Source organism: Amphiura filiformis, chromosome 14 (assembly GCF_039555335.1).
Source record: "Amphiura filiformis chromosome 14, Afil_fr2py, whole genome shotgun sequence".
Taxonomy (NCBI): domain Eukaryota; kingdom Metazoa; phylum Echinodermata; class Ophiuroidea; order Amphilepidida; family Amphiuridae; genus Amphiura; species Amphiura filiformis.
The window spans coordinates 43,014,429-43,032,598 of NC_092641.1; the positions used below are offsets into that span (position 1 = coordinate 43,014,429).

Below are 18,170 nucleotides of genomic sequence, written 5' to 3' on the forward strand. Positions count from 1 at the left end.
ACCTTTCATGTAATATACTGATCCGATGTGCAGATATTTGGGATCTTCATATTCATCAAAACTGAGGACAAGTAGCATTTACCTTACCAAACAGAGTTTAAGAGGCATTATCTGTTATTTTGGAGAATTTTTTTAAAATGTTTGCCACGGTCAAAAAATGGATTTCCTTTAAACTTTCATATTTGATGGACCTTGACCTGAAACAAACACACATGAAATAAATTTGGGAAAAATATCCCCGTTGCCATGGTAACGGCCAAATTTTAATTTTAGGCCTATTTTCACAATTTTTGCATTTTTCAGCAGTCAATTTGTCAAGTTTTGAAGCCAGTGTTACTAATATACACAATATATATATAGGGCGAATTTCTCGACGGGTGGCTTAGCAATTGGCTTGTCTAGCCTCAAGGCTTAAGAGGTCGTAAGACCAGGCTTAACTGAAAACGTATTTCCCGAAGCACGGCTACCATAGCCTCGAGGCTTCGTTAGCCCGTGGGCCAGGCTTGTAGGATTAGCCCCAGGCTTCAGTAAAATTTGTATTTCTCGAAATCAGTCTTCTGTAGCCGTAGTCTACACAAGCCTGTTAGACCAGGCTTACAGCGGTTTTTCTTGGCCCTGCCTCAGAGCAGGTCTTAGGTCGTAAGCCTTGGTCTATTTCAATTTACAAATTATTTAAATTGTAACACAAAGTTTATCTTTCATATTTTGACAGTCTTTCAATTAACATGAGTAAGCAGTCGCGTAACTAGGGGGGGCGGGGAGCTATTACCCCCCCCAGGAAAAAGGAAAATTAGGCCTACTTCTGAGAGTTATTAATTAACCTCATATTTGGTAATTTTAACCTTAAAAACTAAATTTTTAAGGTTAAATAAATTGCATTTATCCCACTTTTGTACCATTGGCCTATATGTCACCAGCTTTAATAGCTTAAATATGGCATTTGTACCTTTTTTTCAATCCCCCACCCCCCCATGTCAAAAAGAAATCTAAGCCAATGTTCCGGGGACAAATTCCAAGCAGATCCCACAACTCCTCAGACCCACTCCACCCCTTACAAACCCAAACAGCATGAACGATGCCTGCCCCACATTTATTATGTTTTCCCCCGCTTTCCCCCACCCCACCCTCAAATGAAAATGTCTAGTTACGCCACTGTGGGTAAGTAATTGTTCGATTTAGTTGAACATTTCAGCATTTTATTTTAGTGTTCATTTGAGTTAGTTGAATTTTTTTCAAGTAGCTGTTGCTATCATAAGACCTGCTCATTTTGAATGATGATTTTTTTAACAACGAATATAATTTTTAAAAAAATTCTTTCATCATCATCATCATCATCATCATCATCATCATCATCATCATCATCATCATCATCATCATCATCATGAAGACCAGATGTCCCTATCCAAGCCTTAATAGTTTGATACTCGTACTTTTCATAAGTAGGCCTATTACAATATTATTTTGGAGGGCCTATATTATACCAGGTTGGACATCAATTTAATACAATAGATGAAGGACAAAATTGGTAAAGATATAGCAAATATTTGACACGAAACAATAATGCATGCAGTATTAAAACTGAATTTACGGATAAGATGCATATAATATTGCTATATCTTCTACTTAAATAATTATAAATATTGTACCAACAGATAACTTCATGTGAGATCTGAGAAGACTACTGATATCAGCAGTAGATAGCACGTTGGTTGCTTTCCTTTTTGGGCGAGGTGCGGCGTAGCCGCACCCGCCCTATATTTCACTGACTATTGACCTACTTTTTCTCATGCTGTGTTTGCAGAAAATATTTGTGCTGGTTATATACCCAAAAACCCACAGAGGTGATAGTTTACAGCGAGTTTTGTAATTATTACTTGATTTTGATATTTAAGTAATACGATAAAGTCATCATAGGCAGTAATGTGTTTGTATTAAAAGAAATAACAAAAATAATTATTTAGTAATAGAAATACTATTTGGAAATTGCAGCAAGATTTGCAGATGTTTTTATTTGAACAGTTCCAGTTCTCCAGTTTTGCTAGTTTTCCTAATCTTTGGGCTAAATTAATAGCATCGTGAAGGTCATATATATCATTTTATACTGATAGCTTCAGTATGTACTTTACAGCTTGTATGTGCATTATGTTCAGTGTGTACATAGGCTATTTACTTTTCAAATCTTGTGACATATTGATGCTTGTATAATGTATTATAGACAAATTATTAGAATGCATGTGCAGCCTAGCGCTGACCTGCGTGTATGTATAGCACCAGTAGAAATGGCCCAGTTTGAATAAAATAAATAAACATATAAATGAATATTTTATTCCCTGGATTACATTTGTTGGGACAAAATAATGATATAGTTTGACACTTTGAAATACAGTTATGTTAATCATGATAAAGTTACAAAGTTAAAAAATAATATCGAAATATTGTAAAATCAAACTCTTTCCCTCATAAGTTGTATCAAAACAACATATTGAGGACATTGATATGACAGATTTTGAAACTTTGATATGGAAAGATACCCCAGCCCTGTTGTCTCACCAGAGAAGAAGTCTTTCTATCTGATGATAAAAAACTCTAGGTATGATTACGAAAATGTTTTAAATAACTATTATCTACAAAAAATTTATAACAATGTTTTATATAAAATGTTAACATAAAACGTCTTCTGTTATGATGTGAAGGGTTAATATAAAAACAGGGAAAATCTATTCCAACTGACCAGCAGGGAACCAAAGGATAAGCAATGGATAAGATTAAAATCAGGGAAAATATGACACAACCTCCAATGGGGGAATAACATAAACGTATAAAGTTAAAAGCTCTTTTAACTTTGTTTATACGTTTTGTGTTATTCCTCCATTGGAAATCGATGTTGTATCATATTTTCCCTGTTTTTAATTGTGAAGGGTTCATTCTTTCATTTCTCTTGACAATTTTTCATTTGCTCGCCCTATTCCTTTTAAAGGAATTTTTATTAGGGGAATCACAGATTCCTTTCCATTAGGCTTACAGTTTTACCCTTTTTGGGATGCAAAGAAAAAATCACGAGTATAAAGCATAGACGTATCATTCATACAAGTTGGACTCACAAAAAGTCAAGTGGAAATAAAATAATACATAAAAGACACAAAAACAGACACAATATTCTTGCATCAAGTTGTGTACGGTATAAGCCCAAGCACAAGACCGCGGGTCCAGGCTAGTCTTTGCGCCGGGAACATTGCGATAATGAGACGGCAACCTTGTTAGTACGGTAAACCGTGAGGACCACAGCTTATGTACATCTACCTCCAACAGCCTATACAATTAACTCGCTGGTAGAAAGGGACGAGGCTGTCAAGCGTAAAGCCTACAAGGCCACTAAGACTAGGATGAATTTGCGTTGAAGAAATCCGGCTAGAGTTAAGACTCGGGCTTCGAGAGCGGGCTAGGCTTAGTAGCCTCAAGGCCACCTTAAGACTACGGCTTAATAAGACTCCTGTCGGGAAACTCGCCCATACTGTTTTCTTTATAAGATATGAATAGGTCAAACCTTAGATGCCGCATTGAAAGTATAAAAATAATCACCAGATGTCAGGGTGGGTTATACCATTTATTTGAAATAGGGTGTTTTTCAATTTTTCAAAGTATGAAAATATACCAACTTTGTAAAGCTCATAAACCATATGGTAGTGCTCCGATTTCAACATCGACCACAGCATGTTGAGATGATACATTGGTCTTATGAAAAAGTTACATTTGAGCTTGGGGAAAACACATCTGTATATACAGTGTTGCCAGACATTTTCCTATTTTTCGAAATTCAACACAAATCTCACCTTAAGTTAAATGATGTGAAAATGAAACATCATCCTTTCAAGGAACATTTATTAGAAAGAGAGTTTTATTCATATCAAATTTGATCAGTTATAATGGTCAGTGTTGTTCTAAACCACATGGGTGTTGCCATAATTGGGGTTTTATTGTGATTTGTGGATATTTTCAACTTTTTAAAGGTTATAAAAATACCAAAATGCATTTCTATAATAAAGAAAGAAACATCGACCTCGTCATGTTGAGATGATACATTGGCCTTATGAAAAAGTTATTTTGATCGGGGGGGGGGTAAACATCAGTTTATACAGTGTTGCCAGATATTTTCCTATTTTTTCAAAATTCAACACAAGTCTCGCCGTAAGTTAAAAGACATAAAAATGAAACTTCACCTTCATATGGAACATATCTTTTTAGAAAGAAAGTTAATTTCATATTCAATTTGATCATCTGGGATGGTTAGTGTTATTCTAAGCCATATGGGTGTTGCCATAGCTGGCGTTTAATATGACAATATTTAGATATTTCCAGCTTTTTACAAGTCTTAAAAATAGTACACACCTTTAAAATGATTGTGGAATGAACGCAATATTAAGGTTAAAAATTAACCTAAGAACACTTAGTATGTGAATTTAAATTTTAAATTTGAGTTCGGAAAATATTTCCTTCCATACAGTATTGCCAGATATTATCACATAATTCAAAATTCAACGTATGTTGAGCTTTTTTCAGCTTTTTTTCAGCTTTTTCAGCTATTTTTCAGTCTTAAAAAAATGCCAAAATACAATGGCATGCATTCCTAAAATAAAGATGTGAAAATGAAACATCGACCTCATCATGTTGAGATGATACATCGGTCTTATGAAAATTTACATTTGAGCTTGGGGAAAAACATCTGTTTATACAGTGTTGCCAGATATTTTCCTATTTTTTCAAAATTCAGCACTAGTTTCACCTTAGGTTGAAATTGAAAGTTTATTAGAAAGAAATTTACTTTCATATTAAATTTGATCAGTTGTATAAATGGTCAGTGTTGTTCCAAACCACATGGGTGTTACCATAATTAGGGTTAAATAGCGAGATGTGGTTATTTTGAACTTTTACAAGTTTTAAAAATACCAAAATACCATGGTATGCATTCCTTAAAAATATGTGGAAGTGAAACATCAACTTCACCATGTTGAAATGATACATATTTGGTCTTATGAAAAATTTACACTTAAGATTGGGGAAAACATATGTTTATACAGTGTTGCCAGATATTTTCCTATTTTTTCGAAATTTAACACAAGTCTCATCTTAAGTTAAATGATGCGAATGAAACTTAACCTTCACAAGGAAAGTTTAAAGTAAATTTCATTTAAAAAAATGAAATTTACTTTCATATTAAATTTGATCAGTTGTATAAATGGTCAGTGTTGTTCCAAACCACATGGGTGTTGCCATAATTAGGGTTTAATAGTGAGATGTCGATATTTTTATAAGTCATAAGGGTTCAAATAGCGACGTTTTCACATATTTTTTGTGGACCTGAGAGCACATCAGACATATATTGAAATTTGCGATCATGATGATATAATACAAATTTTATGGCAAATGATTAAAAATTGATATTTTTGAAATTTAACAGATCTCAAAAGTAAATTGTATAAATCTAGTGATATGTACTTAAAGTGTATGTAGCTGGAATGAAAAGCCGTCCATATGAAAATTTGACCTTTCGTATTGAAGACATAGAATTTTTCACCAAAACACCTAAGGTCTTTTGGGGAAAAATCTATATCTTCACTATGAAAGGTCAAATTTTTCAATTAACATTAATTAATTGATTAGTGGTCGGCTTTTCATCCCAGCTACATACACTTTAAGTACACATCATTAGATTTATTAAATTAACTGTAATATGTCAAAAAATAAAAAAATTCAATATGCATAATTTACAATAAAATTTTTATTGTATCGCGAATTTAAAAAAAATCAAAATTATTTTATATCAGAAGGACATTCCTCGTATTCAAAATGCAATTTGGTATGTCTGATGTGCTCTCAGGTCCGACAAAAATACTGTGCAAAGGTGGGTGACCAAACCCTTAAAATACAACACAGAAAACATCAAACATGTATACTTTAAAATATACATAATAGCCATAATGTTTTTACCAATATACACATACTAGCTAGGCTAAAATAAATTAAAATAACATAAGATTGTTACATTGCAAAAAGATGCATATAAGAGTAAGATAATTTTTTTAATTACGCCTACCCCATATTATTAAAGCACACATCCCAACTATACTTGCAAAAAAGATATGGGGAAGAAATGGGCAAAAAACTATATAGATCCAGCAAATGTCTCGAAAGATATGAGAATAGTCAAAGACAATAACGCACAGAACCTTTTCACAGCCAGACAAATTAATGTCCAGTTACCTTTCCCGAGAGGAGCTCGCAGGAGAGTCGAAAGTATGAAGAAGAAATGACCATTGAAATGTTGCATGATATTGTTGCAAATTCTCTGTCATTCAAGCATCCCCTGCTCATTGATGACATGAATTTGTATGAGCTTGTAAAAAGGAAGCAACTAAAATTAAGCTTTCAAGACTGAAGGAGATTTATATGAACACTTTTGCAGATACTTGCAGGGTTAAAGCAAAATAAAAAATCACCGAAATATCCGTTTCAAGTAGAAAAAGAGGACTACTGGGCACAGTATACCTATGACATGACCCCGGAGGGGGTTCTCCCTGGTTAAAGGTATACGGGGATGTGCCACGGTTTTGGGGGTACCTTAGTAATTTTGGTATGTCGATTGGTGGGTTTGCAGTGGAGACAATACACCAAATTGGGTGCATTAAGGCAAAAGTGCCCATAAAAGCGCCAAATTAGGACAAATTTGTGTGCTTTTGGGTGTTTTTGTGAAAAATTGGAATACTATAGCTGTAACTTTAATAAGGTGTCATTTTAAAATTGAAAATGTATCCACATTTCACTATTAACTCCATTTATAGTGGCATCATCCATGTGGTTTATTCATGGCAGCGATTTAAGGTAATACACTATTTTAAAGTGTTGCGATTTGGTAGTTCACAACATCTTGCGAATGGTAATGAGCTTTGGCAAAAATTGCATTGCTCATTTCCTTGCGAGCGTGTAGAAGAATTCAAATATCACAGAAATAATTTTGTAGGTCCTGTGGTTCTTGAGTTATGTTGTAAAGAGGGCTGAAACAACAACACTTTTGTAAAATGTACATAGCTCATTAACAACAATAAATTAAGCAAGTTTTCAAATTATATAATTTGTAGAATAAACTTTTGCAAAACATCAAGGTGTTATTTGTCAATAATTTATTGATCTAGAGAATGAAAATCGATTTTTTTTTTTGCTTCGACCAACAACACCTCGTCTACCCTTAAACAATATAAATCCTAAAGTGAGACATACGTGGAATTTTGAATATATGTGATAATAACTGGCAATACTGTATAGAAGGAAATATTTTAAATTCACATACTAAGTGTTCTTAGGGTAATTTTAACCACAATAATTTTAAGGATGTGTACTATTTTTAAGACTTGTAAAAAGCTGGAAATATCTAAATTGTCATATTAAACGCCAGCTATGGCAACACCCATATGGCTTAGAAATAACACTGACCATCCCAGATGATCAAATTGAATATGAAATTAACTTTCTTTCTAAAAAGATATGTTCCGTATGAAGGTGAAGTTTCATTTTCATATCTTTTAACTTAGGGCAAGACTTGTGTTGAATTTTGAACAAAATAGGAAAATATCTGGCAACACTGTATAAACTGATGTTTTACCCCCCCCCCCCAGATCAAAATAACTTTTTCATAAGGCCAATGTATCATCTCAACATGACGAGGTCGATGTTTCTTTCTTTATTAGAGAAATGCAATTTGGTATTTTTATGACTTGTAAAAAGTTGAAAATATCCACACCTCACAATTAAACCCCAATTATGGCAACACCCATGTGGTTTATCTGGCAACACTGTATAAACTGATGTTTTACCCTGCCCCCCAGATCAAAATAACTTTTTCATAGGGCCAATATATCATCTCAACATGACGAGGTCGATGTTTCTTTCTTTATTATAGAAATGCATTTTGGTATTTTTATGACTTGTAAAAAGTTGAAAATATCCACAAATCACAATTAAACTCCAATTATGGCAACACCCATGTGGTTTAGAACAACACTGACCATTATAACTGATCAAATTTGATATGAATAAAAACTCTCTTTCTAATAAATGTTCCTTGAAAGGATGATGTTTCATTTTCACATCATTTAACTTAAGGTGAGATTTGTGTTGAATTTCGAAAAATAGGAAAATGTCTGGCAACACTGTATATACAGATGTGTTTTCCCCAAGCTCAAATGTAACTTTTTCATAAGACCAATGTATCATCTCAACATGCTGTGGTTGATGTTGAAATCGGAACACTACCATATGGTTTATGAGCTATACAAAGTTGGTATATTTTCATACTTTGAAAAAATTGAAAAACACCCCTATTTCAAATAAATGGTATAACCCACCCTGACATCTGGTGATTATTTTTATACTTTCATTGCGGCATCTAAGGTTTGACCTATTCATACCTTATAAAGAAAAAATCATATTTATATTGTGTATATTAGTAACACTGGCTTCAAAACTTGACAATTTGACTGCTGAAAAATGCAAAAATTGTGAAAAAAGGCCTAAAATTGAAATTTGCCTGTTACCATGGCAACGGGGATATTTTTCCGACATTTATCTCATGTGTGTTAGTTTGAGGTCAAGGTCCATCAAATATGAAAGTATAAAGAAAATCTATTTTTGACCGTGGCAATTATATTCTCAAAAATAACAGATAGTTCCTCTTAAGTCTCGTCATGGACCTAATGGATGGTGCCCTCCCGGTCCGGATTCACTGTTTGCTTTTTAAGCAAAGAAGCACCAGAAAAGAGCTACATATATTGATGTTACAAGCTCATGTACTTGACTCGGGTATTTCACATGCGCCAGCCTTCCGACTGATGCTGCATTATAGAAAAACATATCGCCGTTGATGGCGCTATTACTCATAACTGGAACCAAGGGGAAAACCGGAAAGCCACATACTTACAGGCGCATTTCCCTTAGAGTGTTAATATAAATGTAGCCTTCAGCACCACATATTTACCGTTATTAAATAAGACAACGATACGAAAATGAATTAAAAACGAATAGGAATTAAATGCAATAAAGATCCTCGCTAAAAGTTTAATGAATTAGCCATCTTTCATGGGCAATATTGATCATTCCAATTTTAAGCAACCAAAAACAAACCCAAGATATTCATATAAAGATGTAATCCCATTTGCACATTGCACATTTGTATTAATCAAATGGTAACTAATTTATTTGAAAATAAATTGCTGGGAAACTTGGGAGATTTATTTGTGATAAATTTTTGACAATCCACATAGATAAACATAATAAATTGAACGTTAAATCTGTTCAACCGGACTTACTGTTTTTGATAGCGACAGTATCACATCTCAGCTAAGACGCACAAGATCTGTGACACAGTTGAGGGTATGACGTCAGAAGAGAGTCGTCGAGGTATTTTCCTGATTGCTGCGTGCGTCGTAGGTCTTTGAATGGTTTTGGCGCAGTCGGCGACTCCTCTGTGACGTCACATCATCAACTGTGTTACAGGTCAACAGTTCAGTGCCAGATCAGTCGGCCAGATGATGCGTCTTAGATGAAACGTGATACTGTCGCTATCAAAAATAGTAAGTCCAGATGTACAGATTTAATATTCATTTTATTGCCGTAATGTCATGTCTGTGTACAATTCCAATCGAAAGGTTACTTTGATAAAACTCTTTACCTCAGCTTATTATAGCCTATTATGTGCAGAATACACAGATTAAAGTAAATATTATTCATATGATCAAAATATTTTTGTATCTTTCAGTTGGCGCCCGAGAATACCGAAATAGCATTTGAGATAGCATTAAATGAATGCAACGTACATGGAATTGAAACAGACATTAGGATAAGGTAATCTCAATGAGAAAATAGAGGCAAGGGATCTGCTCAATTCATAAAAAGCACATTTTATTATTTTATCCTTCGAGTTTTGCTGTTTCATGAACAGAAGGTTCTTGCCAACATGCCATATTCGTTGAATATTATGCTAAGTGGTGCAGATTTGGAGGGGATTGGATTTGTGAAAAATTCTGAAGCAGAGAGAATCTAGTTCCTTTGTAAAAATGTAATGTTAAACCTAAAATGGTAAAATGTGGCCCAAAACACACACACACACCCTACCCCCCCCCACACCCACACCTTCACACATACACCTAGCTGGCGTCAACATTGGAGGACGAGAGTATGGTCCATCCCCCTCATCAAAATATTGGGAGGATACATCACCTCAACACACCCCATCCCACCCCACCCCGGGATTTACGCCTATCTCATTCTACCAAATTCCGCCTTCTTAACGGTAATGCCTCTATGTAATTGTAGGGGCATCCTTAGGAGCTGTGCAATAATTATAAGCCCTGGGGGAGGGGGAAAACGATTTTTGGCACACATTCATGGGGCGCCTTTTAAATAAAACGCTCTAAAAAGGCTTAAGAAAACAGTACGAAAACGCTTTAATACAGGGTGTATCAAAATTATTCGTACCCATCAGTTTCCAGTGATTATGGACAAGACTACCACAACAAAATGCAACATAGGAACTACCTTATTTATAGATGAATGTTATGAAAGGTCATAAAACTGTAAATCATGGGAATTTCAAGAGGATCTAATGTTGTATTGAAAAACAGGCTTGTCTTTAAACGCCAAAAATTGATGGGAACCAAACATTTTGATGCAGCCTGGATGCAAATTTCACTGCTCGCTGCGCTCGCAACATGTATCTAGACCATTTAAGGTTTGCCAAAAATTTGACATGTGCAAAGGGGGGGGGGTGGAGGCAAAGATTTTTTGGCAGGCCGAGGGGAGGGGGTGTCCGAGAGGGGGACAAGCGATTTTTTGGAAGCCGTTTGGAAATTTTACCCCAGGGGGCTCATAATTCTTGCACAGATTTTACAAAGTGAAGACCTGAGCGCAAGAAGACCGTAAGTCCACTTGCCCCCTCAACATGTATACACTTAAGTTGCGTATAGTTTCGTATAGTTTGGTAATGTTTTATACATGTTCAGGGGCCAAAACGAATCTTTCCCAACCTTTCATGATGTTTTCACCCTGGAAAAAGTATTAAACATTATAAACCCTAAGAAACTATACGTAACTTTAGTGTATACATGTTGAGGGGCCAAGTGGACTTACGGTCTTCTTGCGCTCAGGTCTTCAAGTGCTCTTTTGATAATACGGGCTTGAAACTCTCTGTTTATAGAATACTCATTTCCTTTTATTCTAAAAAAAACCTTCTAAATTTTATGTTTAGAATTTCTGGCCACAATTTCATTTTGATTGCATTAACACAAGACGATAGTTAATATAAGTGTTTTTTATTATTATTATTATTTTTTTTTTTATTTTTTTTTTAACTGAACATGCTGAAAAACCTGTCTTGCGGTTTATTTGTTTTTGTGCATTTTATATAAAAGGGTTCGTGGGAATTGTATTAATCAAAAATATTGTGCTCCTTATTCCGTCATAGTATAGTATTTTTGCGGGGTCTGAGAACACATCAGACACACCAAATTGCATTCTGAATACGAGGAACATCCTTCGCCTGATATCATTTTTTTTTAAATTTGTATGCCAATTTTTGATATATAAGAGTCCGCGAAGTAATGAAATAGTCAATATTGAATAATTTGGCGTAATAATTATATCGCTAATTTAAAAACAAATCAAAATTATTAGATATCAAACGGACGTTCCTCGTATTCAAAATGCAATTTAGTGTGTCTGATGTGCTAGCATGTCCCATCAAAATACTTGCCCTTAAACAAACAAAACAAAAACAAGTTAGACAACCTTTCCAATGTCAGAGCTGCAAAAGTAGCCAACCTTACCAATGCCAAACCTGTAAAATTAGCCAACCTTTCCAATGCCAGAGCTGTAAAATTAGACAACCTTCCCAGTGTGATTCAAGGATGACAATGCTCTTATTGGTAATCAATTGAAATGTCCCAATGCTTTTACTTAAGGGGGCTGTTAGCTAAGAAAATGACTAAAATGAGCATATATGTGTAATTTGAGTTTTGCTACTTATTAAATTCAGCAGAGTTTTAGCTTTAAAATATTTTTTACCCCATTAAAATCGGATGTTGCATTGCCAAGTTTCGGCTATTTGAAGTGAACAAGGTGTCGAGAAATATGGTAACATTTGTTCGTTTCCTATTCTTATCCATGCATTTGAATTTTAATGTATTTTATTGTTTTTCAAGGTGCGATATGTGAAAGAATTACTAACAAAAATATTTACCTGGCAGTTACAATCATAATTTAACATTTATTTACTTTATTATTATTTATATATACTTTATTATTATTTTTGCTTTATATTCTAGTATATTTATACTATATTTCATAATTCCTCACCTGGCTATTATTAGTCATTTTTAAAATGCGTTTATTTCAAAATGGTAATTTTATCAGTAATTCAAGTTTTTTTCAGCCATTATAAGTGCAAATGACTTAAAACTTGGCAAACAGGTGTATTTTAAGTAGATCTAGAGAAGTACAGAGCCCTTTTTTAACAAAACCCTTCCAAATTTGAAATATGGTGATTTTTTCCCAAAAATGGCCAAATTTTGAACTTTTCGCATAAACACAATCTTAAAACGTCTCAAAAACAAAAACGGAGCAAATTTTGTTTAAAAGGGCTCTGTACTTCTCTTTATTATGCTTCAAATAGTTAAATATTGATGGTTTCAGACTCATTGTTGTTTTAATTTTTCTGAAAAACTTGAATAACTAAGTGTATAAAAATCCAATATGGCCGCAGTTACCATGGCAACGGTGGATTCGGCGACGAAAAAAAATAGATTTTTGAGTTGAGAATTGCTATAGGTATACACCAGTGATGATTGTTTATCCAAAAAGTCCAAAATAGCCAAAAATGCCTTCTTAGCTAACAGCCCCCTTAAATTACCTATTGAATTAAACGATAAAAACAGCAAGCTTAAGTGATCAATTAGAATGTTTCATTGCCATGCAAACATTGGAGAATATCAAATTCAAGACGAGGATAGAAGACGGGAATATTCAATGCCCAAAGTAATCGCAATGTCCTTCGAATTATAACAAGAATGCCTTTTATTGCCTAAAACGTTAAATTGGAATGGCCATCCTTTATTTAAATGTACATGGCAGAGAATCTGAAATACTGTTAAAATTGCAGACGTTTTACGTGTATTTTAATTAATATTGCCGATGTCTGAAATTTCACCCGGTATATTACGCTTCCCAAAATTAAAAAAAAAGAAATATTACACATATTTTGTTTTAATAATTATAAACATGTTGTTTGAAATATTAAACAAATGTTGTTTAGGAGTCGAATCATTGCACCCGCAATACAGTGTGGGCCAAAAACAACTTTACCCAATTTCAGAGGGTGGTTGCTCGAATTATAGAAGAGCTATTCATAATAATATTACATATTCTAAATGTATATCTTTCTAAGAGTATGTGATGAAGAAATGAAAACAAAAGAAGCTAAATTAACAAAATGGTGCTAGTTTTACGTCCGAGGGTCAAAAATCACTTTGTCCACACGTAATTCAATGGGATTTGTCCGATTGCTAGGAGTAAGGCATACATATGCGTTAGGCATACATGCAATTAGTAAACACGTTTGGCTTGTCTTTGAAAAGTGATGATATTTTTATATGCATGAAAGAAAGACATTCGATTTTAATCCCCATTTACTTGTCATGTACTCGAACTTCACTCCTGTCATTGATCAACAATTATCATAAAAATTACACAATTACAAAGGTTTCATCTGGCGCAAGTTTTGAATTTTAAATAGGTCTTCGTGCATTTTGAGACTGTGTGGCTTATTTCTAAATAGGTTTACAGGGTGTCAAGATAAGGCAATTCACAACACAAGAGAGGACTTTTATGGCAGATGTATACTTAAGAACAGAAAGCTTTTTGGAAGTGCAACGTCAATTTCGCATTCGTTTCCCGAACGTAAGAGTCCCGCCAAAACCTACCCTAACTCTACACATGAACAACTTTCACAACCTCGGAAGTGTGATGAATAGATGCTAAGCACGGAGCGGACGTCCAAGAACTGACCGTTCAGTTGTAATTATTGCAGCGGTTCAAAGAGAACTTGCAGCTAAACCCAGAGTCAGTTGTCGACGCAACAATTTGCCGGCCGAACATACCACGAACGCAAAAAGTGCAAACTTTCTTGTAGATAACATTTGACAAAAAAAGAAAAAAAAAAGAGGTCTGAGGTTACAATTGCTTTTGCGCATATTTGAAGAGAATTGTTTTTATATCTTTGCAGCATGAAAGCTGCATATCATGACGAAACATCGTAGCTTGAAATTTATTGTTTATGTTTTATTTATTTGGTTGTGTTATATAAAAATTGCTGAACAAATTTGTGCGTATATTGAGTGGTTCTCATTCTCTATCGAACTCGTTATTGCAAGTGATGCGACGCGACAGCTAGTAGGCCTTCGCGTGGACAAAGTTAATTTTGACCCTTTGATTTAAAACTAGCGTCACGTTTTTGATTTAATACATTTTTGGATAGTTTTTTCACCAAATACTCTTAAGAAGATGTTCTTTACGAATATATGAAAATAATTTGAAGCATACTTTTTAATTTTGAGATATGCACCTTTTTATTTGGGTAAAGTTGTTTTAGGCCCACCCTGTATTATAGTTATCAGAGTTTTCTTAAAGAGAACTCTTTTCTGTTTTGTGTTATTATCAGCGAATAATCGTGCGACTTTAATGTTCGATTGTTCGTATCCATATCTTGTACGCATAGGATAAGTTCAAGAAATTATTCTTAACTAATTGTTATTGGCAAAATGTATTCAGCCCTCTAATAGAAACATAGACTGTCCCACAGTCTCGGTTCGGTCCGGCCTGGATAATGGAACGATACATAATTACATAATAGCCTACCAAAATATGCCATAGTCCTTCACCCCCCCCCGATTCTAAATACACAGCCCAAAACCAATTCCTCTCTCTACACAAATTAGCTCAAATTGTTGCCACTACACTGATCACACCTCCTATATTGAACTTTAAAATTCAGTGACCGCTCCCCACGCCGAGACTGTTCCGAAGTGTTAGAGATTTCACTTCCAAATATTCGTTCAACGAAGCCCGGTGATTCTGATGTCAATTACGAAAGCCCCGCCCCAGTTTCAATTCAAATATGGTAGCACAAAGCTATTTGAGCTCAAGTGGCACGCGTCTGATAGACCCATGGTACGCGCAATAATAAAAGGCAACCACTCGACTCGGACTTAGGCCTATTGTCCATATTGCGTATATTATCGCGTGCTGTTTGCAAATGTTTGCACATTATTTAGCTAGGGAAGCCTTTTCAAATATCCCCGCGCTGCCAAGCTGCGTTGATTGGTCGGATACAATATCGTTGTTTTAGTCGCTTACACAAACGTTAATGTAGTGAAAACATGGACGTGGTATATAGAAAGATTGCATGACTCCAAATCCGTAAAAGTGAACTCCCAGCATTTTGTGGGAACTGGAAGTCAAATTGCTTACAGACTGGGAGGGTCCATGTATTGGGTTGATTTTTAATGCTATGTAATCTACATTACCAGTCGTTCTCCATGGACCCGAGGGAGGGTCTAATAGAAACATTAATTAATACAAATCAATCGGCATTGATCAAGCGCCTCAATACATTAGCTTAGAATTTGTAAAAATTTACCGTAATTATAACTAATTGTTATTTTATCATTTTTGGAAAAGAATAACAAAGTTGACAAAATACACCAACCTCATCAAGATATTCAATATATTACTTTACAGCTTTGATGGTATCCCATACGTTTTTCATGACAATAATCTCCAAAGGACAACAAACGTCAACGATGTGTTCCCACTCAGACACAGGGAACCATCAGACAACTTTACGATGGAGGAATTAAGGGAACTTAATGCTGGCTCATGGTTCCTTAGTGTAAGTACTTATTTGATTTATGAGCCAATCCATGTCAACTCCAGGGATGTGCACCGTAGTACCTCTTCAATTTTTTTCTTTTTCTGTGTGGTGCTAGATATTGGTGAGAAAGTAAAATGCTGAAAATTTGAGCTTTATACTCCATTTCGTTTTCCTGTGGCAGCAAGTTGAAATTTAGGCGCTAGGCGAAAGACGATGTTTGGAGGGCCATAAATGTATAATGAAAACCCATACAACTTTGAAAAATATGTATCCGAGGGTAACTTTTTGTGTAGAATTCAAATCTGTCATCAGCAAACTTGTAAGTCATTTACTTAAAAAGATATAGGGCTCTCAAAATGCAACTTCATCCATCCAGGACCAACTTCGGGGGTCAGCCTATTAGAATACTTTTAGCTGAGATATTACCCATGCAAAATCCCAATTGGACATTTTTGTACATTTTGACCCCCCTGAAAACCAATGTCAGACATTTTGCTCTACCATCAACTTCAGGTATGTTGAAAATATGTCATTGGACAACATTTCTGGAGAGATATTGGCTTGGGGTCTCGATGGCTTTAACACATCAGTTACGTTTGCCTACTGCATTGAGTTGTACATTTGCCTACTGCATTGAGTTGTACCCTTACCATAACACTAAATCCTAACCCTAATCCTAACACTAACCCTAACTCTAATCCTATTAGTATTTCGTGCTCTCTTACATGAGACACTGCTGCTTGATTATAGTGTATAGCGAAGTCATAGAAAATCATGTTGACATATTTTTGTACAACTTCCATTTTCAGAAAAATCCATATGCTACCGTCAGAGAACTAAGTGAAGACGAAAAAACCTCGTACAGAAGTCAGAAAATAATGACGATGAAAGAGATGTTTAGCTTGGTGTTAAGATACAACAGGACGTTACTGTTAGATGTACGCCAGCCACCTGCGGGTCATCCATTCCATCATTCGTGGATGAATGTCACGTTAGCTAACATCTTGGAAGCTGGAGTTCACCCAGATGATCTAGTAAGCTTTTTGATATACTAGTACTGTTTTTCATAAACAAGGTTTTTAATGTGCTATTTTTCATATTCTTGAATTACACTACAAGATTCCTCTTGTGGTCGCCTGCACACTCACCCCCACCTAAGGTACACTAAGCTGTTGTGTAGTTATTCTAATTCAACGTATATGCATGGTTTGTGACGTAAAATATACGCTAATACAAAACGCGTAAAAAGTGACCCTCATTTATCTATCCATCTATACAACTTTCTACCCGGGGTGCGTTCTTATTCAAGGATTTGAGAGGTAATCATACGCACCATCATAGCTAGGAATAAGGAATAAATACCAAAAATTATTTCAAGTGGCGGTCACTCAATTCATTCCAATGCAATTATGTGCTTGAGGAATGTGCTCTTAATTGTCAATGAGTTTTCAATTATATACAGACAGTGAGACACTCATCCTTTTAACAATAGAATTTGCCCTGAATATTTTGAAAGGCAACTCATAGCTGAATTTATTACATCGCTGAGCTATAGCGATTGGTTTTAGCCAATGAGATGGCTCACCGCGCACGCGGATTATAAACTCATCTTATGCTTAGCAGCTACTGTCAGCAGCGCTGGGGCATTTTATAGACCGTATTTCTATTAGTTCGTTTACTGCCTGTACAAAATAATGATTTACCTGGTGTGGACGATGTTTTTACTTATAGACGAATCCAACGAGCCAAGTCATGGTCAGGATTTGGTCGGCCATATTTGGGTACCCGCATGCACCAAACAGGTGTTGTGAGTACCCAATTGGGTGGATTAAACCCGCTTAAAATTCGATGTTACATTCATTTGTGTTGTAAACTGTAATCATTCTTTTGTCTACGTGTTACACGGGTGATAGAATGCAGTTTATAATACCTTTCAAGGCCGCACTATCCCACATTTTAGGTGAGATAGTTGGGTACCTGTCGCGGCTAATGGCTGCCATTCAGGAGCAGGAATGCGTGAAATTGGATTCGTCTATATGCCTCGTGTTGGCTTCCTGTAAACGTCCTCGGTTGGAATGTGTCCGTATTTGTGTGAAGTGTATTCTGGCCAACGTCCATGTTGCAGGTTCCTTCTATAATCTGTGTTGCAGGCCAATACGATGTACCAAAGCATGCCTTTCAAGAATCCAACATTTCATTT

At 35.2% G+C, this 18,170-nt stretch overlaps 1 protein-coding gene across 2 annotated transcripts in view; it reads left to right on the forward strand.

Moving 5' to 3' along the window:
• The window catches only part of LOC140170141 (glycerophosphodiester phosphodiesterase domain-containing protein 5-like), a 126,791-nt gene that overhangs the window by 91,770 nt on the left and 16,851 nt on the right, over positions 1-18,170 (forward strand). For both annotated transcript variants that reach the window (XM_072193461.1, XM_072193462.1), the window contains exons 9-11: positions 9,806-9,891; positions 15,838-15,988; positions 16,780-17,004. In XM_072193461.1, the coding sequence (XP_072049562.1) occupies positions 9,806-9,891; positions 15,838-15,988; positions 16,780-17,004 (462 nt within the window). The remainder of the gene's footprint in view (positions 1-9,805; positions 9,892-15,837; positions 15,989-16,779; positions 17,005-18,170) is intronic.